Genomic DNA, 16,674 nt, shown 5'->3' on the forward strand with positions numbered 1-16,674 from the left:
GCCATCCAAGTGAATAAAGTGAGGTGGGGATGGGGGGATGCCCACAGTCCACCCACCCCCTCCCTTGATTTAATATTGTCTGGAGATGCTAGTCAATGCAACTAGACAAGAAAAAGAAATGAAATTTTAAAATGAGAAAAGAGGTAAAATTATTTGTAGATGATGCAACCGTCTATATAAAATATCCAAGCAAACTAACAAAAAGCTATTTCAATAAGAGAATTTAGTAAACCAGCAAGAAACTTAATGAATATTTAAATTAGTTTACTATATGCAAAAAAAAATAGCTGCAAAATATATTGGAAGATCCCATTTATAATAGTAAAAGATACACTATCTGGTTAAATTAACATCCTTGATATACAGAATGCTCCTAAAAATAACAAGAAAGAAAAAAAAATTGCAGGAAATAGGAAAAGAAATACAAATGATTTCTGAATTTTTTCACACACCATATTAGATTAGGCAAGACTTAAAACTTTGAAAGTACACTTACAGGAAACTGTGATACCATTGAGGTTGCAAAGGTTGTGGGAAAACCAGCTGATTAGAGCATCAATGGCACAACCTCACTGAGGAAAAACTTGACAGTACTTTTCCAAATTAAAATACACAGGTCCCTTTTGCCCGGGCAATTCTGGGCAATTCCACTTCTAGGAGTTCTACATAATCCTCCACAATCGGCCAAAGAAATGTGCACTTGAATCTTTTTTCTACAGTATTGTCTGTAGTGAGGAAAATGTGTCATTGAATTAGAATCTCTCTGGAAGGAGACACAATTAACTGCTGCCTCTGGGGACAAGGGTGGGTGAGAAATTCACTTTGCCCTACGCCTCTTTTCTATCTGAATTTTCTAAACATGCCTCCAATAATTATTTAAAGAAATATTTTAAAAATATAACCGCTGGAAAAAATACATATAACCGCTGAGTAAATAGATAAATACAAGTTCTCCAAAACCACCAGTTTTTCAGACAAATAAACTGAGGGTCGGAAAGGGTGAGTCACCAGCCCCAAACACACAACAGGTAGCGGTCTCTGTTGGACTCGGGGCAAGGGTGAGGGTCCACTTTCAGGTTCGCCAAGCCCCGCCCCCTCGCCGCCAGCCCCGCCCTATACCGCCAGGCCCCGCCCCCGACGGGCGGAGCGACCCAGCCAGTTGAGTCCAGCCTGTAGTTAATGCACTACACGGACTCGAGCGCCTCTCTTCGGGAGCGGACCCAGACTCGGAGCCCCATACGCTGGGACAGGTGACCCCGGGAGGGAGTGGTTCGTGCCGCCCGCTGCCGGGCCGGAGATCCCGGGGGTCTTCTCGGGGGCGGTATCCACGGGCTCCACATACCCCTGCGGCAGAGGTTGCGGCCGCGTAGGGGTTAACGCGAGCCAATCCTGGGCTGCGCGGTGACGTAAAGGTTCTTGCGCTCTTTCGGGTTACGCACTGGGCGGTGGGGTCTGGGGATCTCTGAAGGCCAATGGCGTGCGTCTATGCAAATGAGGGCGGAGCTGGAGAACGCGCCGCTGGTGGAGAACTGGCCGCTCCGTGAGCAGCTTCCCCGTGAGTACTCCCACCTTACCCGCCTCCAATCGCATCCTCCTCCTGTGTCCACAGTCCGCCCGCCGACCACCCCCGCCACGCGCGGGCCACGACTCCCCCCGCAGGACCCGCCCACCGGTGCGGGGACGCCCGAGCGGCACCATCCCGAAGCCGATGCCCACCCGGGAGGCCCCGCAGAGCCGCGGCTCCCGGGGGAACTTGCAAACCCGCCCGCCTGGCCCTGGTCCCCCGGTGAGTCTGAACGGGAGGAGTGTCCCCAGGCTGAGCCTAGGCAAAGGATTCATTCCCCCCTGTATAAGGGATCCCGGCTGACCCTCGTTAACTCCAAACCATGATTCCTGCGGCATCTGCAGCGACTGGTGCCTGGAGGCCTCGAACCCAGCGCGGCCCGCCCTCTGTGCCAGCCTCAGCCCGGAGCACATAGGACAAGGCCCAAGAAGATTGTATTTGAGGATGAGCTGCCCTCCCGGACCCTCCTGGGCTCCAAGAAGTCTATTAGAGCCATCCCCGGGGGACATGTGCCTAGGCCCCACCCCGTGCCTGACTATGAGCTGTGAGTGTCCCCCCTGTGGTTCCTGACTTCTGGGAACATGGAAGGAGCACTGAGGCTGGGGCTTTGACAGGTGAATAAGAGTTTACCAAATAGTAAACAGAGAAAAAGGGCATTTGGGGCTAGGAACCCAACATGGACAAAGAACAGTTACACTGATTGGGGAAAAGAGAGGAATTCTTTACACTCATACTCTGACCCCCTGTCAACCTGGTAGTAAGTACCCACCAGTGAGCAACGAGAAGGATCGGAGCCGCTATGCTGCAGTGTTCCAGGACCAGTACCCAGAGTTCTTGGAGCTCCAGCAGGAGGTGGGCTCTGCACAGGCCAAGCTCCAGCAGCTGGAGGCCCTGCTGAACTCACTGCCCCCACCCCGAAGCCAGGTCAGCACCCAGGTGGAAACCCCCATCCTACAACCCTTCCAGGTAGCCCAGGCCTTCGGAAACCCACTGGGTTCAGATCTCTGGGCCTCTTCCTCCTCCAGGCTGGGCAGGCACCACAGCACATGGGCCAAGATCAGCCCTTGACAAGGTCCATTTTGTCTGTCTGAGCCTCAGTTTCCCCATCCCTCCTTGGGTCCTGTGCTCCCTGAGCACCCCCTTCCTTCTCCTTTGGCAGAAGGAGGCCCATGTTGCTGCCCGTGTCTGGAGGGAATTTGAGAAGAAGCAGTTGGTGAGTCATGCCTCTTGAATCCTACAGCCTGTCCTTTGCACCCCCCTACACACACACACACACACACACACTCCCATGAGGCTGGGACACGTGTGCCTGCCCAGTTTCAAGGAAAGAAAACTGAGGCTCAGAGAGGAAAATGCAAAAGGTCAAGCAGCTTGAGAGCCATAGGCCAGACTGCCACAAGGACTTACCTGGATCTTGCCCTGCTCAGGACCCCAGCTTCCTGGACAAGCAGGCTCGCTGCCACTACCTGAAGGGCAAACTAAGGCACCTCAAGACGCAGATCCAGAAATTCGATGACCAGGGAGACAGCGAGGGCTCTGTGTACTTCTGAGTGTCCTGGCAAACAGGCAGAGGGAAACACTGGAGTCGGGGTGCCACCCTGCCCTTGCTTCTCTTCCTACCTCCTGGCCTGAGCTCTTGCTATTGCCCCGCCTGGGGTAGCCGTCCCTGATTTCAGATGCCTTCGCCCTTGAGGCTGAGATCTGATGGTCCCTCCTCCAGGAAGGCTTCCCAGGACCTCCTCCAGGACCCCCATGGAGATCCCAGATCTCAGCCCATCCCCTGGAAGAGGTCCTGCTCTTCATCCCAGTGGAATAAACACTTATTAAATACCGACTGTGTACAGCTGCTTGAAACTCCTGATTTCACTCATTGTCACCAAAAAATTGTTCTTTCATTTTCCAGAGGAAAAAAATTAAGGTTCTGAGAAAGGGACTTGTCCAGGATCTCTGGGTGAACTGTGAACCCTAGTCTATCTGGGGGGGCTCCCTCTCCTCTAAGAGCCTTCAAGTGGGAAGCAGAGGGGCTGACATCTAGCATCACCTCCTCGGCCAGGAGGGTCCCCTGATGTCCACTGCATGCCAGGCCCTGGGTAGGGTGGATGGGACACAGGTAGCACCAGGCTCTGTGTGGGGCCCTGTGATGGTGGCCCAGCAGCTACTTTGAGTCTTGGCCTCCCAGGGGAGCCACAGGGAAAAGGGACAGTCAGGAAGACTGTGGGCAGGGAAGGCAGTGGCAGCCACTGGGTCACAGAGAGGCCTCAGTCCCAGGACTGATCCTCAAGGAACCCATGTCCTCAGGGAAGAGAGCCCAGTGTGACAGAGCAATGACAGAGGGCTGGACCCGGACAGCAGAGTCCTAACAACCAGGGAGGCTCAAGATGTCTTCCTGCTGAAGAGGCCATATGGGTAGGGTTTTGTAGGAGAAGTAGGAGTTCAGCAGACAGGCCTGGACAGGCATCCAAGTCTCTGGCCAACTGGAAGCAGGACAGACACCATGGTCTGGGTCAGTCCACAGATGTTCTGTGAACCTGAGAAATGGGGCATTGCTGTCCAGCCCAACTGGAATGGACAGACATTCACTTATGCACAGTACAGCTCAGAAAACACCTACCCAGATTAGAAACCAGCCCAGCCACCAGTGGGAGAGCCCAGTAGCCTCTCCATCCCATTCCCACCTCAGTCCCCTTCCGGGGACAGGGCATACCCAAGAGACCCTCGTTCTTTCCTCCCCATCTTCCCAGACCTCCTCCGAGACAGACATGGGGGAGACTGGGGTGCCAGTGGAGAGCATTTTGGGGGACTGGGACTGCCTTAGGGCTGAGCACTGGCCCAGCCTGCTGGGTGAGACCTGAGTTCTTTGCTCACTGTTTTCAAAGGGGCATCTTTGATAAAGGGCTTGTCTTTGCCTGACAAGACCTGTTAGGATCAAGAGGTGCCACCCACCACCACGATCTGGGCCCTTTCTAGCCATCCCCTAGAGCCACAGTCCTGGCAATACATTCCATAGGTGCCTTTCCCACCACAGAGCTGAGCCACACACTTCCGAGGACAGGGTGGCAAGCTCCCTGGTGCTGCATCACTCCACATCAACTCAAGTCCACATTTCAAAGTCTGTCCTTAGAGGTCCTCACCTTCCGAATGCCAATTTCCAAAACAGTCAGGAGTTTTTTTAGTTACATGTGAGAAGAAACCAAATTCAAACTGGCTCAGGCACAAAAGGGGAAGTCTGGGCTCATGGAACTTAAACACCTGAGGGTTTCAGGTATGGCTTGATGCAGGGGCTCCAAAGGCATCCTGGGAAATTGGTCTTTCTCTTTTGGCTCTGCTTTGCTTTAATGATATCCTCCTAATTCCCAATCCTGCCACTGAATCTCATTGGCCAGCTTTGGGTCACGTGCCCTCCCTAAAGCAGTCGCTGTGGCCAGGGAAATGGAGGGTTCTGTCTGGGCTGAGATCATGTGACAAAACTAGCCTCAGATGTTTCTCCCGAGGATACTGGAGCCCAGATACCATGATTAAGGGCCGACCAAAGAAAACAATAAAGGGAATTCCCTGGCAGTCCAGTGGTTAGAACTCGGCACTTTCACTGCCATGGGTCCGGGGTTCAATACCTGGTCAGGGAACTAAGATCCCGCAAGCCTTGTGGCCCGGCCAAGAAAAGAAAAGAAACAAGTGTTTGGTCTAAGGCTTATGTTAATCTATGGGGCTCACCCTCATAGGCCAGAATCTGAATTCAAACCTGAGCCATCTGCTAAGCTCAACTCCTACAGACTCATTGGCTGACCTCGGGCCCCCCTTCCTGCCCCCAGCTGCAGGTTCCCCACAAAACTGTCCAACAGAAACAGCAAGTAGGGCTGTTGTTAGGTTGTGGGTGTTCCAGATGGCTGGGAGTGGGTATCCATGGTAGGGTGCCCTCCGTGCCACCCTCCCCACACAAAGATGACAGAGGCTGTGCAGGTAGGAAACGTCTTTATTATTGGCCTTGATTCATCCATCATGTAGTGTCCAACGTGGATTACGTGTCCAGAGGATCCGCCTGGTACACGCTACCCCTGCCCGGGTGCAGCTGCCCCTCCAGTCCAGATGCCAGGACTTTGTCCATCACACCAGAGAAGCCACTGCACCATGAGTTCATGCTTGGGGCACCAAGGGACATGGCTGTCCTGGGATTGGACCCTCAGTCTCGTCACCTGGTCATCTTGACCAGGGCTTCTGGGGAAGACTTGGCTGGAGCCTAGACAGTCTCTTTTTGGTTTCATGATCACTTAGAAAACAAAAAAGACAAACATTTCACAGTCTTTAAAAAACAGGAGTCTGAGGAGGGAAGCCGGGGTCCTCTGCCTGGGTGCCCCCACTGGAGGCTTGAGCATACGTGTCCCTGGAGGTCTGCAGACCCGGCCCTGTCCAGTCACTGGCCCGAGCCGTAGGGCCAGTTGAAGGTACTTCCCGACAGCAGCATGTCTCGGATCAGCGTCTCGATGGGTGTCTTGCCCACCAGGCGCATGAAGAACAGCTGGGAGATGAGGGAGGCGGGGACGGCACGCAGGGCAGGGAGCCGCAGCAACAGGCGCCCAAAGCGCTGGGGCTGCGATGGGTACTGGGCCCGCACATACTCGGTGAGGGCCACCTGGGCCTTCTCCTGCAGGCTCTCCACATGCGCCGGGTCTGAGAGGCCACAGGCATCTGGGGGACAAGGGAAAGGTCAGAAGAGGAGGTGGCGGGAGGACACAGGACCCCAGGGCTGACGGCGGAGGGGGGGCACCACTCAGGGCTGTTGATACAGAAGGAGGGCACTCAGGAGGTGGGAGATGGGGGCCTAGGGCACAAATGGCAGTGTTGGTCCTCAAGAAATATTAAGGTGGCCTCATCCAAGGACGATGACACAGGGGTGCAGGCAGTGAAATCTCAAGGGTGGAGGGGCCCTGACTAACGCATTTAGCAGGGAGACAAGTTCTAATCAAGCTCAAGGGGAAGAAGAGGCTGGGGAGGGGACTTGGGGAGGAAAGCAAAGCCTAGAGGGGGTATTCAGACACCCCAGAGGGACCTGCGATGTGAGTGAAGATGCCATCGCCATGAATGGGGGCAGAGAAAGTCTCCTGGGGAAATAAGGAGGGGCAAAGCCATATTTATTGGATGAAAGCCACCTCCCAGAGTAGCCTGTGTCTGGTTCCTGCATCCCTGGCCCCAAGGAGACACCTAGTGGGGCCTCCTTCCAGAGTGCAGAGCCAGCTGCGCCACCACTCCCCGGAATAAAGTAGGGCTTTGGCTGCTGGACGGTTACCAAAGACACGCAAGGAAGAAGACGGCTCCGCTCGGAGTCCCGCCCTTCGGTGGGAGGGGCTCCAAGCCACACCCCCTACCCTCTCCAGCTCAGCGAGGGGTGGCCCCTGGAGGCGGGTCAGGGGGCAGATTGGGAGCTCTGGGTCAGAGATCTAGGGGCCCAGGAATCAGGGAGTGGAGAGCCCAGGGGAACCCAGAACCAGGTGTCAGGGCACCCCTGCCTGGCAGCCCTCCATAAGTGGTCAGTAACAAGAGAACCCTGATTTGGCAGATGAGGGTCACAGGGTTTGGGGAGGACAGAGATCAGGGAATGAGGGCCAGAACCAGGTGGGGGGACCTCTCCTCCCGCGTCCCCCCACCTGCCATTCTGCTGTCAGTGCCCACTGAGCACGATGAGTACCTTGATGAGGGGGTGAAGGATGGGGGGCTCTCAGGGAGTCTAGGAATCAGGGAGAGAGGCTGGGGGGCCGTGAGTCACGGGTCCGGACAGGGATCGAAGTTCTTAGGGAGACCTGGGATCGGGGGTGGGGCCATCAGGGTGTCACACCGCCCGCATCACCTCCGCCACTGTCCCCCATCAACGCTCAAGGCGCTTTCAGGGACGCAAGTCTGGCTAGCTGTGGATCAGGGAGTGGAGGGCTAAGGGGGCCAGGGTCAGGATCTAGGTCGCACCCCTCTCCCCCACCCCTCCCACGGCCTCAGAGCCCCCCATTCCAGGTCATCTCACCAGGCGTGAAGAGTGCGATGGCCTTGAGGCAGCCGTACTCCGCCGAGTCGACCTGCAGGCGGCCCAGCTTGTCCACCTGCTCCTGGAAGGCGCGCACCTGGTCCATGAAGGCCACGGCGCGCTCGGCGGCCATGGGTGCGGCGTGCAGGCCGGCGGCGGCCAGCAGCGGCGCCGTGTGCAGGGGCAGCGCCGCCTGCGCTGCGTTCAGCACGAAGAGCTCGCTCCAGCTGAGGCGCAGCAGCGCCACCTGGTCAGCCACCGGCAGCTCCGGGAAGAAGGGCGCGTGGCGCGCCCACTCCACGGTGCTGAAGAGCAGCCGCGCAGCCAGCTCGCACACGTTGTCGATGCCGAGCACCGCGCCCGCCGCACCGCCCCCTGCGCCGAACGCGCCCGCTGCGCCCGTGCCGAAGCGCCCAGCCGCCGCAGGGTAGGGCTCTGCGCGCAGCAGCTGCGCGATCAGCTCCGACACCGGCTGCCCCGGGAAGAGGTCTCCGCCGGCCGCCGCCAGCGCAGAGCCCGGGGGGCTGCCCGAGGAGGCTGCCACGGCGCCAGGCAGCGAGTGCGGAATGCGGCCACGCTGCACCGCTGCGAGGGGGAGATGGAGATTGGGGGAGGGAGGGGGGAGGAGGGGAGATAGCCAGCCCCGCAGGAAATGGGGGAGGGACAGGAGAGGGAGGAGGGGAGAAGGGATTGGGGGGGGATCAGGAGATGGGAGAAAGGGAGTGACGAAAATGGGATAGGACGGGGATTGAGGAACACGGGGAAGCCAGAGAGGGGTGAGTGGGGTGTGAGGAAAAGGGAGTGGGGAGGGAAGGAAAGAGGGGGAAGGTGGGTACCCGGAGAGAGTGGGCGGGGGCCAAGTAGGGAGGAATAAAGGGAGGAGATAAAGTTATCAAAGGGTCACTCAGCCCCCTCCCCTCCAAGCCCCCCAGCTCAGCCCTTCCCTGGACCCCCAATCCCCACCTCATGGGCACAAAGCTTGTTGGGATGACAGAGGCCAAGGTCTTGCATGCCCCACCCTGCTCTGCCCTGTGCCCTCAGCCTGAGTCCATGTCCAGCCACCATCCAACTCCTACTTCCTTCAGAGAAGGGCCCTGACCCTGGGAGGGGGGGAACCTTCCCAGGTGGGAATGGGACCACTGGGTGAGGGCTAATTTAATTCGCACTTGGCCCCCTCCTACTGGACTGTGTGAGCTCTCCTCTGCAGCCAGGGAGACTAAACCTGTCAATCATGTCCTCATCTGTCAATCACAGGGGTCCAAGAGCTGAGAATGGGTCCAGGGAGCGATCACCTTCCTTCCTAGGACTTGGGGCACATGGCCAGCCTACCCCTAAAACAAGTGATCAGTATGGGCTGAGCGCTGATCTCTCCTATGGAGGCGGGATATTTCCCTACCTCCCAGCCCCACCCTCCAGGTCATGGCCCCCTAGAGCAGGTCTCATCTCTCTGGGTCTCTGCAGTGACCTCAGTGCCAAGAGTGGAGTCCTGGCCAGTAGCAAGTGCTCAGTAAACATTTGATTCCATCAGTAGCCTTGCCTATGAGGAGGGAGGACCAATTGCTGGCCTTGGCCAGTGCCCCCAGTGACCAGGTTGGTGAGAAGAGGGAAGCTGAGGTGCAAAGAGGGGAGAGGTGGCTGCATGCCAGCCTGGCCTGTGCCACAGTGGGAGGGGCGGAGGGGCTGACTGGGCTGGGTGCCAGGCAGAGACTAATTAATGAGTTTTAATGAGGTGGAATGCCCTTTCTCACCACCTCCATGAACTTCTGGTCAACCCACCATGAAGCAGATGGGGAGGGGGATGCAAGTGGGAGCCAGGGGCTAACAGAGCTGATCAGGGAAACAGGGGCTTGGATTCAAGCCTTGCTCCATGTGATTTTGAAGTCTCAGAATTATCTGTCAAATGGGTGTAGCCAGATGAAGCCCGAGAGTGAATCCCAGTCAATCCGGGGCCCACTTGGTTCTAAACCCCACCCCCACCATTCTTCCATCATCCAGCCTCGTTCCCACCTTAGGGCCTTTTGCACCTGCTGTTCCCGCTTCCTGAGAACCCCTTCCCCAGCTCTTCCTCTTCATTCAGCCCAGACTGGGGGTTCAAATCCCAACCACAGTCTGTTGCTCTCTGTACTGTCTTCCCATTTATAAAAAATGCAGTTGCTAATAAAAATGGTGATGATGATGAGACCAATCACTGAATTTACATGAGAATGTATCTAACTTGCTTAGAATAGCATTTGGCACTTAGTAAGAGCTAAATAGATAGTAACTCAAGCCAAGAAACATTTATTAAGCACCTTATGTGTTTCGGGGCTGGTCTAGGCACTGGGGATATGTCAAAAACCAAGACAGACAAAAGTCTCTGACCTTGAGGAGCAGAACATCCTGATAGAGGAGCAAGTAAATTATAAAGCAAGATAGATGGCCCGAAATAAAGAGGGGGTGGCGAAGGGTAATCAGGAGGGCTTCTCTGAGGAGGTGTTGTTTGAGCAAATCTTAAAGGAGGCGAGGGAGGAAGCCATGCAGGTGTCTGGGGCAAGTGTTCCAGGCAGAGGGAACAGCCTGTGCAAAGGCCCTGAGATAGGGCTGTGCTTGGGGCATGAGCTGAGATTATTATTTCCACCCTGAGACTTTGGAGATCTGAAGCCCTGATTTGATGTATATCAGGAGTTTAGGTCAGATCAACAAGTGGAGGTAAAATCCAGGTTGGCGGTGGGGCGGAGAGACAGTCACACCCCAAACTTAAAATGACCAAAGGGAGTGATGAGAGAGTCTTAAGAGAAAAACTCTGAGCAGCTGTTCCCAGCTTCTTCCACAGAGGCCCAGCAGAGAAGAAACCATCTTTAGAGCAGGAGAGACTCAGGTTAGATGCAGGGAAGAACTGCTGGCCTGGCTCATGAGAGTCCAGGCAGAGACATGAAGCCCCAGCACAGGGGCCATCACTGAAATGGGCCAGATTCTGCTCCCAAGCCCAGACGTCCATGTAGAAGTCTCTGGGTTCCACTTGAATTCTAAGAGTGCTTGGTGGAGTTCTAGACCCAGCTGCCCCGCATGTATCCAGCCAAGTCCCCAGGGCAAGGACAAGAGGCTGGGCCTCCCTCTGGCTCCCAGTGCCCCAGGTCAGGCGGAAAGGTAAGCTGCCCTTTGCCTTAGTCAGGTGAGTTCCTGCCTTGGGCAAACACAAGGCAGGGGGTGGAGGGTGGAGGGTGGAGGGAAAGCAAATCAAATAAAAAAAATACATCCTTGTTCAGAAAGCGGTGGCCTGGCTAGAGGGCAGGGGGGTCACCGGGGTGTCAGGGCCAGGGAACCTGCCTCTGAGGCCAGGGGGGCCTGGGGAGGGTGGGGGGAGAACAATTCTAAAATGGGCCGGAGTCAGGGAGTCCCTTGCATCCCAGTTCTGCAGCAGCCACAAGACAGCCACGGATAATTGGATTCCTCCAGCCCAGGGCCAAACCCAGGCCCACGGGATCTCAGGATCATTGGTGGTAACGAGGTTAGCAGGCACCAGACCCCGCCCTCCATAGCTCCCAGACCCCAAGAGAAGAAGCAAAGGGCAGGCCGTTTGTTCATCCCCTGCAAGCCCCACCCCAGCAGGTACTCACCCTCCTTCCTCATGCCCACCCGGAAACACTTCTTGAGACGGCAGTACTGGCACTGGTTCCGGTGATGCTGGTCAATCTGGCAGTCACGGTTGGACCTGTGGGCATGCAGAGGTCACCATGGGGGTTACCGTGACACCCACATCCTGCCCCTGGAGCCACCTTGTGAGACGCCTTTGAAGGCTGCCCCTGAGAACCACCAGGCCCCCCCAACCTCGGCTGGGCAAGTGGCCCCAAAGTGGCACAGAGGCTAGGCCTGCAAAGAGGAAAGGACAATTCGGGTGAGTGCCACAGATGAAGAGCAGTCTGTGGCAAAGTAGATTAGCACACCAGGGTGGATATGTTGGAACTGGGTTTTGAAGGATGAACAGAAGTTCCCCAGGGAAACAGAGGCAGTTCCAGGCAGAGTGGGTAACAAGGGCAAAAGGTTGGAAATGCCAAAATATGAAGGCCTAAACAGTTTCACTGTACTTGGTCACTGTCAGGCCAAGGGTCAGGGTCTTTGTCCCAAGGGCAATGTGAGAGCAGAGAAGGAACATGTTCAGGGAGCAAGGCTTTGTGAGTTGACTAAGAGACCAGGAGCCAGGCCAGTCCTCTACGGGGTCACGGGACTGTGGAGCCCAAGCATTACTGCCCTACACAAGGCCGCCACGAACGAACGATGAATGAACGAACGACCGAATGAGTGAATGAACAAATGAACTCCTGTACCCCTTTAAGATCCCAAACCCCTTCTATGGAAAGAACGTCCAATTCCTAACTAAGTCCAAGAAGCTTCCTCTGGGTGGCCCTCGGGGATTGTTGTTGCCTCTTCCAGGGATGGGACAGGTGGCCCCGCCCTGTGAGGCAATGAGTTCCCATCCAAGGTCAGTCCCAAGCAGGAAGGTTCAGGCCTTTGTTCTTCAAATGTCCCCAGCACCTTTTCCCCCTGGCCCCTGCCCCTGTGCTCCCTCCCTATCTCTCTCCACCCTGGGCTCAGGGCCTTTTGAGGCCCAGGCCTGGGGCAGACACCCTGGAGTCCCAGCTGGGCACCAAGAGGGTACCCAGAGACAGTCACAAAGTAAAACAAACACTTAATGAAGTTAAAAATCAAACACATCTCAGCTGCAGACACCCAGCCCTGATCCTTGGGCTGTGACTTCTCCACTGAGCCTTGGTTTCCTCATCTGGAAATGGGAGGCCAGAGACCAAGTCTATATGGGACGCACTCATTCTGGAGAAATTGGAGGCGTGGGGGGAGGGCATCAAGACCCAGGCCCCAGCTGCGAGTCCCAATGGCAGATTTAGGAGAGCTGAGGCTCTGGAGGGCCTCTGTGTCCTGCAGCGCCAGCCTCTGAGCCCAGGCCTCTGTGTCCTACCAGCCTGAGCCCCCAGGAAGAGGCCCTACTAGGGCAAAGGGAGCTCAGGCAGAACCAGAACAAAGCCCAGCAGGCATGCAGTGGGAGGGTCCTGGGCAGCCGCGTGGAAACAGCCAGGCCTGGGGCAGGCAGGCAGGCAGGAGCCTGGCTCAGGGCCCTCAGACCTCAGGGGAGGCCCTGAGCCTTCTGCCTCAACTTCCCCAGTTGTAGAGTCAGGACAGATCTTCTGTCCCTCCAGATGAGGAAACAGTAAGTTCTACCTGTTATCCCACCTAAAGAGCACATGCTTTGCCAAACCCCACAGTCCAATTCAGCCTCCTCCCTGGGCTCTGGCTTCCAGTCCAATTTGATCATAGCCCTCCCTTGCTCACACACCCTTCATGGCTCCCCATTGCCCTCAGTCCAGCATTTCAGACCCACTCACCTCTAACTTCTATGCCTGGGTGGTCTCATCTTACGTCACTGCTCTCCAAACCTGCCACTGAGCGTTTGCTGGAGCTACACTCTGCAGGAGTGCCCTTTGCTTCTATCTGCTAAACCCCTCATGCTTCAAGGCCCACCTCCGGTGGCCTTCCTCTCTGACCCTCAGGCAGAGCCCCTTGTTCCCTCCTGGGACCCCAGACCATCCCTCCCTCTGGCCCAACCCACACTCCACAGGCTGGGGACACCTGTGTCTCCCCCAAACTGGGAGAAGGCTGGGCTTGGAGCTAGGGTCTTTTCCAGGGGGCCGGCATCAAACCACCCAGGCCAGGCCCTGAGGGGACTTTGCTGAATCAATCTGAGGCTCAGAGAGAAGCAGTGACTTCACCAGGTCACACAGCAGAGACCTTCTGAAGAACCTGCCAGCCCCAAACCATGCCCCCTCTCCCCGACCTTGGTGCTCCCTGTTACCACTCTTAGGGAGCCTCTGGGACCCCAAAACTACCTGAGCCCCTCCCCTGCCCTCCCTAAAGACCTGGCCAGAGAGCAGGCAGTTATTCCAGCAGCAAAAATGAGGCCAAAGTCTGGTGGCCCAGTTAGCACTGGAGGAGAGAGTAAGCCAGCTCCCCCCCACACACAGCCACCCCAGACAGGCTGGACCTGGGGCCAAATTCCTGCTTCAGGTGCCCGGGGCTCCGCCCAGTGGGCTTGCCAACAAGCCCTCCACCAGCAGCTCTCGCTGGGGACACCCTGACCCAGACTCAGCTGCCCCTCTCTTCCCAACCCCACAGTTCCCCTTGCTAAGCCCCAAGTGGAGCAGGGTCTCTCCCTGGGTGACCCAGGGCAGGCACCAAGAGCGTTCTAGGCCTCGGTTTTGCCCATCTGGAAAATGGGACTCTCCAAACTGGCTCTACAGAGCCCAAGCATGCTCCTGGAGGATGCAGAGTAGGGGCTTGTCAATGGAGCAAAAGAAGGCTCACCAAAGAGTGGTGGGAAAGGGAGCCCTGGCCTGGACACTCAATGCCAGCGGCTTCTCCCCCCAGACCTAATGCCCCAGAACTAAGGAGAGAAGCTAGCACGGCCACACCCTGTCAGTGGGGACTCCAACCTAGGACAGCCCAGGGCTTCTTCTTGGAAACATTCATGCCCACCCTGTCTCAGAGCCGACCAAAGTTTCAGGGATTTTCCAGGAGCCCAGCTCTGCACCAACTCCTGGCTGGGGGGTCGGGGGTGGGGGGCGAGCAGCCAAGATGCGGTCAAATCCCGCCACCCACCCGGACCTCGAGCAGGAGTTTCCGGTGACCCAAAGCCCAGGGTGAGCCGGGGGGGGGGGGGGGGGGGGCGGGGGTTCTCCCGGTGAGCAGGCCCAACCCCACAGCAGGGGCCCCCACGCAAAGAAGGCTGCCCTGTGCCACCCCAGTTTCGCTCCCGCCGCAGCCTCGGTGGTCAGGGCGACTTTGGAAGTGATATTTGACCCCAAGGGCGCGCCGTATCGATCCGCGCGGCCGCAGACAATGGCCCCTGGACACTGTGAGCCCCACAGTCCAAGTTCCACGTTTGATTCCCGCGGGGTACCCCACGCGCCGAGATTCCCAAGAGAAGGGATGCCCTGGGGTCAGGGACCCACCCCTGACAGCACCCCAACCCCTCCCCGCGCGGAGCTGACCCCTGTCCGGAGAAAAGGAAGGGAGGAAGGGGGAGCAAGTAACTAGGGCGGATGCCGCAAGGGACCACCTGAAGGGGGGACCTGCATCGATACAGCGCCGACAGTATACACAATCCCAGGAATGTAATGGAGAGGGGAAAAAGGATCTGTGCCCCTATCTCAGACGGGAAGTGGAGACCCAGGGAAGGTCAGCGCCAGGCCCAAGGTGACCGAGCAGGTCAGAGGCCCGGCCCACAGCGGGGCCGGGTGCCCGGCGGCGGTGCGCTGATAGGGGGCTCACCGGCAGGTGTAGCTTAGGTTGCGGCGGATGCTCCGCTTGAAGAAGCTCTTGCAGCCCTCGCAGGTGAAGACGCCGTAGTGCTTGCCACTCGACTTGTCCCCGCACACCACACAGTCCACCTGCAGCCCCGGCCGCTCCTCGTCGCCTGGCTCAGCGTCGCTGGCGGCGCCGGGGGGTGAGGCCGAGTCTTCCTCCGCCGCGCGCGGGTAGCCGCCCGCCTTATCCACGCCGTTCGTGTCGCCGCCGCTGCCGGGGCCGCCCCAGCCGCCGGTCACCATGGCCATAGCCCCAGGGCAGCGGGGCCGGGGCGCCCCCTCCGCGCTCTTCCCTCGGGGCACCCCTCTCGACCCGGGGAACCCTACCCGGCGCGCATCCGGCCCCGGCGCGCGGGGGGCACCCGGCTGCACCCCCCAAAAAAGTTTTGCAGCAACTTCCTGCGGCCGGTCCGCGCGCCCGGGAGGAACTGGTCGGGCCGGTTCCAGGCCAACTTTCCCACGCGAGCGCGGGGCCAGGCCCGGGGCCGGGGGGGCGCGCTAGAGGTGCTGGCCGGGGGCCCCGGGGACTCGCGCCCCGCCGCCCTGGGGCCCCGGCGGGGGAGCTCGGGCCATGGCCCGGCCCAGGCTGCGCAGGGGGCGCCCTCTGGCCTGGCCGCCGCTCGGCCGAGGGCTGCGGCCAACTTAGCGGGCTGCCATCCGAGTGCGGGAGGCCGGGGGGAAAGTTTGGCCGCAAGTTGCTCGGCTGCCCGCGGCGGGGGGGAGGGGCGACGGGCGCGCGCCGGGGCCGGTCACCGCGCCCCCTGAGTCCCCCAGGCCCCCCGGTGGCCGCTCGGGGCCTGCAGGGCCGCGGGCAGGCGCTTCCCGAGCTGCCGCCCCCGCTGCGGCCGCGCCCGCCCGGCCTGGGCCTGTGCCTGGGCCCGAGCCTCGCTCTCGCCGCCGCCGACCCCGCGCGCCGGCCTCGCGCTGCGGCCGGTTTGACACACAACGCTCCATTCGCGGGGCGGGCGGGGGTGGGGGCGGGGGCAGGGGCGCGCGCCGCGGGCTGGGGGCGGGCGCTCGTTGCCCCGGCGACGGCCGCCCTTATAAGGACATGGGTGGCCGTGCGCGGCGCCCGGCGCCCAGGCCGGCGGGAGGGGCGAGGGCGGAGCGCGGGGCCGCACGGCCAGACCCTCCTCCCTCCCCTTCCCTCTCCCACTCCGCTCCCACCCCCGCCCTCGCCCAGCTCCAGCCTTAACCCCCGCCGGGCCGCGGCGGGAGCCTGGGCCAGTGCTGCCCTCTGCCCTTCCGCAGCCTCGCCAAGATGTCTCTCTAAGGCCCTCCCCTCCACCTCCGGCCTTGGACGTTGTGTAGCTCAGCCGCCCTCGAGGCGCCCCTCGGCACCACCCCCCTGCATTCCCGGCAGAAGCAATAATGGGGGGCCGGTTGCACCCGGGGGGCACGCCCCTGCGCAATACACACACACACACACACACACACACACACACACACACCCTGGGGCATTTCTTTGCACAGTTGCATGATGGATTGTGTTTGCTTCCTCTTCCAGAAAGTCTCCGCGTCCGACCCCCACCCCACCCTTTCTCTGCTTGGGCTAACACCTGGTGCTCGGAATCTCCGGGGGGAAGGGATGTTGTGGTCTGAGGCCGGCGAGGGCGCGAGGTCGGGGGGCGGGGGTGGCCTTCGCCAGAATTTCAGGCCTCTGGGGGCAGGGCGCCCACCCGCCCAGCGAGGCTGGAGGCGACAGGAATTCCCACCACCCCTGCGGGGCCTGCCCCTTTCCCCTTTAATTT

The 16,674-nt window shown here is 58.9% G+C and overlaps 2 protein-coding genes across 2 annotated transcripts; one reads left to right on the plus strand and one right to left on the minus strand.

Moving 5' to 3' along the window:
- The first annotated feature begins 1,164 nt into the window (after nt 1–1,164).
- OCEL1 (occludin/ELL domain containing 1) lies at nt 1,165–3,396 on the plus strand. Its single transcript, XM_082453400.1, is given in 7 exon segments — nt 1,165–1,203; nt 1,206–1,250; nt 1,610–1,786; nt 1,909–2,108; nt 2,323–2,488; nt 2,724–2,777; nt 2,992–3,396. Coding segments are annotated over 7 exon segments (789 nt in total). The 5' UTR covers nt 1,165–1,179; the 3' UTR covers nt 3,115–3,396.
- Nucleotides 3,397–5,516: 2,120 nt separating this feature from the next.
- NR2F6 (nuclear receptor subfamily 2 group F member 6) lies at nt 5,517–15,838 on the minus strand. The gene is made up of 4 exons (XM_082453379.1): nt 14,889–15,838; nt 11,168–11,262; nt 7,572–8,156; nt 5,517–6,247 (listed from the first exon to the last, which is right to left on the minus strand). Exons 1-4 carry the CDS (start codon nt 15,170–15,172, stop codon nt 5,973–5,975), a joined length of 1,239 nt encoding a protein of 412 aa, XP_082309505.1. The 5' UTR covers nt 15,173–15,838; the 3' UTR covers nt 5,517–5,972.
- Between the last annotated feature and the right edge of the window lie 836 nt (nt 15,839–16,674).

The sequence above is a fragment of the Balaenoptera physalus genome, assembly GCF_965194825.1.
Source record: "Balaenoptera physalus genome assembly, chromosome: 3".
In the NCBI taxonomy this organism is placed as follows: domain Eukaryota; kingdom Metazoa; phylum Chordata; class Mammalia; order Artiodactyla; family Balaenopteridae; genus Balaenoptera; species Balaenoptera physalus.